At 46.3% G+C, this 10137-nt stretch overlaps 2 protein-coding genes across 2 annotated transcripts in view; one reads left to right on the plus strand and one right to left on the minus strand.

Annotated features, from left to right (window-relative positions):
- LOC108003470 (glutamate receptor ionotropic, kainate 2) overlaps positions 1-10137 on the minus strand; it is a 225085-nt gene that overhangs the window by 206013 nt on the left and 8935 nt on the right. The gene's annotated exons all lie outside the window — the stretch shown is intronic.
- On the plus strand, positions 5329-9954 carry LOC107993586 (uncharacterized). The gene is made up of 4 exons (XM_017050091.3): positions 5329-5486; positions 7490-7778; positions 7863-8231; positions 8352-9954. Exons 1-4 carry the CDS (start codon positions 5475-5477, stop codon positions 8507-8509), a joined length of 828 nt encoding a protein of 275 aa, XP_016905580.1. The 5' UTR covers positions 5329-5474; the 3' UTR covers positions 8510-9954.

A 10137-nucleotide genomic window follows, 5' to 3' on the forward strand; every position in this document is an offset into this window, starting at 1 on the left:
CTTGTAAAAATAATAAGTGAAAAAAAAAATAATAATTTTGCATCGTCGATTCAAATACCTTTAATTCTAAAATTCCGATCTAAGAATTAAAAATGTCATCAATTTTGATCTCAATTTCACTCTTCCAATCCTAAAAATTTCTCCATTCCGATTTCCCCTAAAAAAAAAAATTGGAAACCATTTTCTTCAATCTTCTCTCGCAATTTCTAAAAATATTACCACTAATTTTAATTTCGCTCTCCGATGGTGAAAAAAAAAAAGGAGAAAAAACTTGGCTCCATCGTAATTCTCCCTCCTCCCCAAAAATTGGAAATATCGATCGTCCCACATGGAATAAATTTGTATTTTCGCACGATCGTCTCGCGAAATGTTTCCACCGGTGTTGGATCGATGGCACGGGAGAGAATGCATCGTTTACGGAGAGTTGAACTCGGATGAACCGAGAGCAACTGGGGCGAAGTGGAACGAGAAAGAGGCGATGAGCACGTGCGTCGAGACGCGGTCTCGGCGCATTAGCCCGAGTCAGACATCTCGGGTCGTAGACTTCCATTCGTTGTCGTCACGACTCGCGTGGAACGACTACGCTTTTCCCACGGATTACCCGCTTCGCCGTGAAAATTTCTCCGGTTTCACATCCTCGTGTTACATAAAAATCCCCGAGCAGACTCGAGCCGGGCGCATCGCAGCCAGCGGCGCGCGTCATTGTCCGCGTGTCGCCGCCTTATCGAGGAGTTTCTCTCGACGAGGATCTTTTCGAGCGAGGACGAGGATTCGTTTCCCTCCTTTCGAGCAGGAATTTCCTTATTAACTCTGCAATATCGCGCAACGTTGTAATTAAATTGCGGATCTTTATGGAAATTATTATTATTTTCGTCGGTTCAATTGAAGAATATGGAAATTTGATTGATCGTTCGGAGAAATGACGTTGTAATGATAAGTATTTCAATTTGTAATATTTTATGCGTGCGTTTAAATTTACACGTCGAATTTAAACGTTAACGCAAATTCATATTTATAATTAAAGAGGTGGAAATAGTGAATGGAGATTCGATTCATTCATCCGATTGTTGAAAATGATCATTTTATTTTTGAGTTTATTTTTTTATTATTATTATTATTATTATTATTATTCGTTTTGCGTTCGTTTAAATTTCTCGTAAACATGTATGAACATTGTTGGTCTAATTAGTAATCGTAGATTGTAATATTAGATTTGTATGAATGAAATTTTTGATAGTATCCGATTATCTGAATTAACAGACTACATAACAAATTTTATAATACCGCTTGTTGTTGCAAAATTTACACGGGCTTAGGAATGGGTTAGGCATGCGATTATATTATATAAATTGATTCGTTCCATATCAGATTAATAATTAGAAATATTTCTCATAATTGATAGAAGATATAATAAGGAATTAATTCGTTAAATAATTATTGCGCTTATACAACTTTTTACAAATTTAAAGCATTCGATACATTGTTATGCAACATCAGCGAGGATATTTTGTGAAATATCCTCTCTGTGAATGTGAATTATGTTAATTCTCATTGTACGAATCTATTATTTATTCAACAACGATTCACAATCAACAATTTCAAATTCATATGAAAGCAAAGAAGAAAAAGTAACAACTTGACGCAATACTTGATTGATCTCCAAAGAAAAATAATAAATTCTAACCTCTTTTTTTTTTTTTTTATACAGCTCGCCTTTCCAACCATGTCGCCAAGGTCGCCAATTCCAATCTAGTCTATCCCTATCCCTCAAGTTTCAACAAGGGTGAGCTATACAACGAGCCCGTTGTTAAGGTCCAGCTGAGCAGCTCGGAGAAAGGGACACGCTTCGATTGGTGACGATCGATGCATGAGAACGTATATATCAATTCTAGCCTCGTATTCGCAACTGCACCTCGACACCAAACTCATCGTACGCTAGAACCAATCTCGATTAGAGATATCTTCTCTCACAAACTTTGTTCCTTGAACGTTGCTCTTCTTTTTCCTCTTCCGTCCAATCCAATCCTCGGCCACGAATTTAACACGATGCATCATCGTGAAGAGGAAGCCAATTTACACGCGAAAAGCTTCGATATTCCGGGCGAAAATTGTGACCCTATTAATCGGATTGGAAGTGGATCACGTTATGGGCCACGCATTCATCCTATTGCGAGAGAGAGAGAGAGAGAGACATTGCAGCCGATATATAGATATATGCATATATTTGTTCGATACGGTAGTTGGAGGAACGCGCGTTTAGTTTAGTTTCGATTCGATTGCACGAGAAAGTGGTTTTATCAGGGAGGGACGTGTGGTATCGATCGAATCGATCCCGTCCAAATAGATATCGATACGAAACGAAAAAAAAAAAAAAAAGAAAGAAAGAAAGAAAGAAAAAACTGCGGGGGAAACGAGGTCAGAAAACGTAGGAACGTGTCTTTCTATCGATGGCGTTCGATGGAACGTAAAGTTTCCAATAAACGGACAATATTAATAGGGCCGTTATTGGTCAACCGTGACACCGTGAAACCGAAAGAAAGAAACGATCGATTGCACAATTGGTTGTTGGCCGTTCGTTGAATAATCTATCGCGCCATATTTTTCTCCGCGCACCTGCCTTTCTTCCTTTTATCCTTCTAATGGAATTCTAATGCGTTTCCTCCTGCCGAACGCGTAACTTTCCTTCCATTTCATCGTGTAGAAAAGATTGGGCGGAAGAACGATCCTTTGGAATCGATTGGCATACGATAACCGATCGGGATGGAAAACGACGTCGAACGATCCGTATTTGTATCTGTAAGAGAGACGCGTGTCTAATTGGCTGTGGCCAATCGATCGGTCCAAGTTTCGAGGGTGGCCAAGAGCGAAAAGAGGCGAGTACAGCCGCCGCTATCGCTTTATATATATATATTCGAAACCGGTCAGGGCTAGCGAGAAAAGATACGGTGCGCGGGCGACTTTCGCGAATAGATCGGCGAATTTTTCGCGTACGCCAAATAATATAATGGCTTTCACTTTGCTCGAGCCGGGAAACTAGCCGGCTGTGTTATACACGCACGGACGAGGAGTCATTCGGAAGCGTGGTTTAATTAAAAAATATGATTTAATCGTGTCCCTCTTCCTCTCGTATTCCCCTCTCTCTTTCTCTCTCTTTCTCCCCTTCTTCCGCTTCTCCACTTCCCGGCCTCTTTCTCACGTCTACTACCTCCCATTATCCTTAATCAGACGCCTCGGTTAGCGTCGAATAATCACGATAAGGGAAGATAATGGCGCGCGATACAACAAAAGCCGCTTATCGAAGCGTACCGCTTAAGACCGTTTTATCAACAACCGAGGGATAGAACCGAGGGATTTTTCTTTGGTAAACAGCGGCGGGATGGGTGATCAACGGTTGCACAATTATGTAGATCGGGCTCGGCTCGCGAGAAGAAGAAGAAGAAGAAGACCGGTATAATGTTATCTTTGTAAATATATCGCGAAGAATTTCTAGATGGAGGAGAAGGAGGAGGAGCGAGCGAGCAAATCTTCTCTTTGCACGGCAACTGCGAACATGGGATCGATGCCGCCGGTTGATCTAGACGAGCATTACGCGGATTACGTCGTTAGAGGATGGATGAAAAACGTGGGCTCCGGTAATGGGCCAATTTTGCAAACTGAATTTCTCCTAATAATTAACCGTATGTCCTTGTTCCTTATACAATAACGTAACACGTAACGTTCCTTCGTTCCCAATCCGTCCACGTTCTCTCGTTGCAACGAGAGAGACATCCGTACTGGGATAGAATCTATCAGGATATCGAATTCGATCGATGAGGATTGAAATAAAATCTCGATTAAAAAAGAAACGTGAATCAAGATGTTCGAATCTCGTTTAAGACGAATTGGCGTAATTCGAAATCGAGGATAATGAGAGGCAACCCCTTTTTCTCGATCCTGTTTCCAAGTTCCCGCCGTTATACACCATGCCAATGGGAATTAGTAGGTTGAGGTAATAAGTAACAAGCGGCGGCAGCCAATCTATTTAGAAAAGAATTCAGGTTTCTTAAGGCCATTCAATGGCCCGTAATTCCTAACTCTTTAGAACGCTCCTTCTCGACGCGAGGTTTCCAAGTAATGACCTGGGTCATAATCTGGTCCAAGCGCTTCACCATTCTTAGATTTGCTGCCATTTCCTCTCTCTCTCTATCTCTTTCTCCTTCTCCTTCTCGCACGCTCTTCTCTTTATTATCCTTTCTCAGCGAGTAGGTAAGAGACGGAGCTCGTTTAATGGGATCTCGAATCGAGATCTACGAGGTCATCCTTGCTCTTGTCGTCTTCGCGAAATTTCAATTAGAGTTTTGCACGGTTAATTCCGCACTTTTACTTCTTTACGAGAGATCGTGAGAAATTGCACGCTTTTCAGGGCTAAATCTCACGCTGTTGCAATCGAAACTTCCTGCGACTGTGTTAATAGGAATGCTTGCTGCGTTTCCACTTTTGTTTTTTATGTCATTATTGGCTTCGAGCTCGAGAGCTCGAAAGAAAAAAAAGAAAAGAAAAAGAAAATTGAACGTGCAATCGCGGATCAGCTGATCGATCTTCGTTCCCTTGGCGACGAAAGTGTGCCATAATGCGCTTCGCGATTGCATCATTGCTTAGACACCCTAAGTATTTCCTTTTATATTAATATTTCAGAGACGCGAAATATTTTAAAAATTTCGAGAAGAATAGAATAGATAAACTCCGTTCCAATCTTTTCGTGAAATACGAATAATCGAAAGGGTTGTATCTCGACAATCTCTCTAACAATTTTCTTCCTTTCTTTCTTTTTTTAGATAAAAACGCGTCGAGAGTGAAAGCTACTCCTCTCTGGAGAAGAATATTCCCTGCGAGGAATAAATTCGAAGAGTTTCGAAAATGAACACACCCTCGATCTCGATCGAGCAAATGACGTATCCCCACAGGGTGCACCTGTGCAAGAAAGAGGAAGAGGTCAGGGAATCGGGCGGATTACGATTCCGTAGCACCGGTGTCGTGCAACCGTTCCACGCCTCGTGCACCACGCCTGGACATGAGAGAGTTGGGTATCGTGGTGACCAGGTAACCCGGGTGGTGCCTGGTGTTGCACTTGGTGTGTAGGCCAAGATGGTGGGGCGGGTGGAGTAGGAGGCTGCACTACTCCCTGCCGTTAGACGTGGACGAAGCCGTGGAATACCCGCGAACAACCTCACAACCTATGGGCAAAAGCGAGGGGAAGGAGGGGTCCCCTCTTTCGCCCCTAAACCAAGCTGGTGGGACTAGCTATGGCTCTGTGCCGGCCGCTGGTACGGCGTGGATTATAGTTTTTCTGGGGGGAGGGTGGTGGAGCGCCTTGCTTTCGAAAGGATGGTGATTGTGGAGCGTAGCCAGAGTAGAGTTAGGCGTATATAAGGCCCGCCGGCCCGGCCCAAGTCAGTCAATCACCGGACTACCAGCCCACCATACACACACCAAACATGAAGGCCTTTGTGAGTATCCACCACGGGGTTGGTGATTATTTCGTGGGGTGTAACGAAACGAAACGAACGAACTCGCGCTTTTCCTCGATCGTCAGCCTTCCATATTGCTCTCTTGAACCGCAATATTCCACGATCTTTTCCTAATATTTTCGGACTTTTTGCATAGAGTGCGTAGTTTTCCATCGATCAGATCCTCCGATCTTTTCCGCTTCGCCTTTTTTCCCCTTTGGGAATCGTTTCTCTGGGATACGCGAGTAACCGAGCTTCTCGTTTCGAGAATAACGGCGGTGACGGTATTCGATCGGATCTTTTCGTGAAGTAGAGTTGCTAAAAGCTGGAGGAAAATCGAAAGCTAATCGGATTCTAATGCTCTATCGACGTTCAATGTCACGGGTCCTTTTCTTTTCTTTTTTTTTCTTTTCTTTTCTTCTTTTTTTCCTCGAGCCAACCAGTGGTTCGTACAGCAAGAACGTACACGTCGAATCGGCTTTGCCCTTCTTACGCGCTCCATTCATGCGGCAAGAAGTCTCGTTACACGGTACACTGACCGCGGAACCGGTTGTAATAGTATCATCGTCATTCAGCCGCTGAACCCACGACCGGTTCTATTCTTGGCGCATCTTCATTCACGAGTAACCTCTTCCCCTCTTCGCCTCTCGATTCATTCCTCCCTGAAAATCGGAGGATCCAAATTAGCACGATCGATTCATTTTGTTACAATTCTTAGGGGAAAAAAGAAAAGAGAAAAACAAAAAATGAAAAAAGAAAAATCTTCGAGCCTAGTGTTATCTCTTCGAGTGTTAAATTGAGGGAAGTAACGTGGCAACGATTTCATAAATCACGAAACGAAGGGCGTATGCAAAAGGCGCGTTTCGAAACAGCACAGTCGTTCGGTCGTTTTCCGATCGTTGGGTCGCGAGAGAACGCTCGGTCGGCCACGTCACACGGATCGCCCGGGTTCCATGTAAACCGGGATGTGAAAGTTTCGCCAGAGAGTTAGATATGCATAATACCGGGTAGTGCGCTCGTTTCGAAGCGCGGCTCGAGAGAGCTGGGCGTGACAACGCTCCTCCTTGGAGGAGCAGTTCCCTTTTCGACGAGACAAGAATCGATCGAAGCCAGTTCGACCTCTTTCCACCGCTCGTTTCACCGATTTTCTCCTCGATTCGCGATCGATTCGCGGTAAGCCGGCCGAGAGAACCGGTCGTTTCCACTAATATAGGAAGGTGGAAATCGTCGAGATCGAAATTCTTTCCTCCGCTAATCCGAAGAGAAATAAACTCGAAGTATTTTCAAACGATAATTATCGCTCGTCGTCGATTAATTATGAATCGAGAATCGCATTAGATACGCGATTGCGTAAAACGCGAACCAATTTTCTCTTTTTTTCTTCTTTTTCCTTTCGCGAGATAACAAAATTTTTCAAAAACGAATTTTCTCCCCTCCCTTATAACGCATCGATCGAAAGGATAAGTATCCCGATACTTAGGCGTGAATTCTTTCCACGGAGCGAAAACATTACGAAATTCTCGCTCGAGTTTTCCGTAGTACGTTGCGAAACTTCACGCTCGACTTCCATCCGGTGATCGCAGTGCGGACTTTGATATTAAAGGAGGCAACAACCGGTCGCATCGCTGCTTTCACGGTTTAAAAGGCTGGAGGGACGACGTTTCCCCCCAGGCGGCGGGAATCGTTTCTCGATGGCGTGGAACGTGGATCTGCAAGCGCGTAACGGGTATCGAAAGTGAAAGCCGTGGTTATGTTACACGAGGCTCGGTGGTAATCGGTGCCAAGTCAATGGGAGGCTGAATTAGGCGGCGGTTAGGTCGGGTTAGTAATCGCTTCCGTGGAATCGGGAAGGATAGCTCGTCTTCGTTTTCCTCCACCGATTTCACTTCGAGTTATTATCGCGCGCGCACGCCTTTCACGAGCCGAAACAACTATCCAATTGGCTACGTAACGAGGCACGGCGACGAGACAATGAGAGCTGACCCGTGACGACCGATCCGCAGGTTGTGTTCGCCTGTCTGGCAGTGGCGACGGCGCGCGCCGGAATCGCGCACGGACCCGGCTATGCCCTGGCCGGAGGTCATGGCGGTTACGGAGGCGTTGGTCTCGCGGGAGTCGGCCTGGTCGGCGGAGGTGCTAGTCTCTCTGGTGGTCTGGCAGCTGGTGCCGGCAGCGCGAGATCTCTCCAAGAGGGTGCCTCCAGCTTGGGATCCTCCGCTCTTGGTGCCAGCTACGCCGCTGGATCCGCGGCGGCGGCTGGAGCTGCTGGTGTTCAACAGATTGTCTCTGGTGGTGCGTAAACAAAGATCCGTTTAGAAGAGAGAGGGAGAGAAAGAGAGACGGTGGTGACGGGATACCTTTGGTTCTGTCGAGCAGGAGTGATCGGTGGCAGGGCTGACATTGGACCTGCCGAAGGACCCAAGGCTAACGTTGGACCCCAGAGCGGACCATCTGACAGCGTTGGACCCCAAGAAGGTGCCAAGAACGTAGGTGGACCACGTACCGGCCCAGCTGGCCTCGTAGGACCCGCCACCGGCCCATTCACCTCCGTGGGTGCATCCGCCGGTACCTCCACCCTCGTTGGACCATCCCAGGGTGCCGCTAACTTGGTAGGACCATCCGTGGGAGTTGTATCTTTCTACGCCGGAAGTGGTAACATCAACGGTGACGACGGAAGCTCTGGATCCGCTGCAGCTGCCGCGCCTGGTGGTCTCGCTGGTCCAGCTCTCGGCCTCGGTGGTGCTGGTCTGTATTTCCCTCCACTCGGCGAAAAATATTCCGCGAGAAAATTACGAGAAGAATGCACGAATACGTATTGAATAAAGGAGGAGAGGATACATCGATCTTGGCGATCTCTGTTTACAGGTGCCATCGCTGTTGTGGGTGGTGGTGCCGCCGGATACGGCGCTGGCCTTGGCGGACACGACGGTGGTGTTGCTGTGATCAACGGACCGTCTGGCGCCATCCACGCTGGACTCGGCTCTCACGGAGCTATCATCCCCGGGGCACTCGGCAAGTACTAGACGTTCTAAGGCCCCAGCGATCTCGGCTCGGCGACGGCGGCAAACCCACCACAGTCACTTACCGGTCTCAAACGATCCTCAAACGCGCTCAACGTCTTCTTCCCAAAGCTTCGTCCAACCTAGGAACATGGTTATAGCGCCGGCGTTAGTGGTGTAGTCGGTATATAGTCGGAATATTCTAATCACAAGTAATCCAGTCGGTATATATCGAGACAAGGTGTGAAGGCGCGTGTTGAAGCAAATGGCTCCTCTTTCGATGACCTGCCATCTACGACCACGGGCTCAGATCTCGGCAAAGTGTTGCACACCGTGGCCCCAGGCCATTCGTGATCCGCGGCTCTCGTTCCGCCTCCTCGTCGAGGAGACGCGACTCGTCCCCCCTCGATCGTAAGACGAGGGCACGGATTAAATTTAGTCAATTTCTTTATATTTCATCATGTCATATCGCGATCGCGACGCGGAGGAAGACGCGGCGAAGCCGTGATTGGCCCAGCCACGGCTGTTGCAACGGCGGAACGCGACGCACGGGCATCTTGGTCGCGAACTTGGAGCGCAAACGACGGGCCCGAGTCGATCGGGCGAACGGCAACCCAACCCACAGGTTTTTCCATATCAAAGGACCTGGAAACCACCGCGCCAGTTACCCAGAAGTCAACGCAAGCACGTTGAACCCGGCTGCTCCGTCCATGGACCCGGCAAGTGGACAAGCTTTGGCGCTTCGTCGTTGGACCAACTGGGTTCTGTTCTGTTTTCTGAACACCCACCGTTGCTCCGGCAGTATTCTCTATTTTTTTTATTTTTTTATTTTTTTTTTCCCCTCTCTCGCTCTCTCTCTTACGTCCTCCACCATCCACGTAAGGCCGTCGTATACTCTTCACACGTTTTTATCTACCACTCTTTTTTTTTTTTCTTTCTCTCTCCCCCTCTCTCTTCCGATGAGCCGCGCGACGATCATCGATCGCTTCACGGTCTCACAAGTTGTTATACTCACTGCCGCACTCAAGCATACATATTATTATTACATTACTCGTCCATGCGCATATATGTTTTCTCTTTATATATATATACATGTATACATACTATTACTACTACTTCCTTCGCGTATATATATATATGAACACATTGCCACACGCGCGCACACACACTATTGCTATATGTGTATTCGTATATATACACACACTACACATATATTATATAATCGTGTTATATGTTAGTGAAAGAGAGAGACCGGTAGATTATGGTAGGTCAGCCCTTCCCGTGAGTGAATGAATGTAAATAGATGGCGCGCCGCTGCCGGCCCCCGACCCCGCCCGCCCTCGTCATACCCTTTCTTTGCGATCACGACTAGCACCCCACCACCACCATAGATAGATACCACATATTTATAGCGTTTATACATTTATACAATACTTTATATAAAATAAAGCATCAGTATTTAAAACTCATCATCTTGATTATTTCTCGTTCTCGATCGAGACTCAACCCTGTTAAGACTCATCGTTCCATCCTTCCACGAATATTAATAGCAATTCGTTCGAATATTAATATTCGATTTGTTTAGAAAATTATCGATCGATCATTTTTGTTGTGGAATTTTAATGATAGTTAGTTTTCTATATGAAACGATT

This window comes from Apis cerana, linkage group LG4 (genome assembly GCF_029169275.1).
Source record: "Apis cerana isolate GH-2021 linkage group LG4, AcerK_1.0, whole genome shotgun sequence".
Lineage (NCBI taxonomy): Eukaryota > Metazoa > Arthropoda > Insecta > Hymenoptera > Apidae > Apis > Apis cerana.

Coding starts and splice junctions, on each gene's coding strand:
- LOC107993586 (XM_017050091.3), top strand. Junction 7,779..7,862: donor TCAACAGATTGTCTCTGGTG/GTGCGTAAACAA, acceptor TCTGTCGAGCAG/GAGTGATCGGTGGCAGGGCT. Junction 8,232..8,351: donor TCTCGGCCTCGGTGGTGCTG/GTCTGTATTTCC, acceptor CTCTGTTTACAG/GTGCCATCGCTGTTGTGGGT.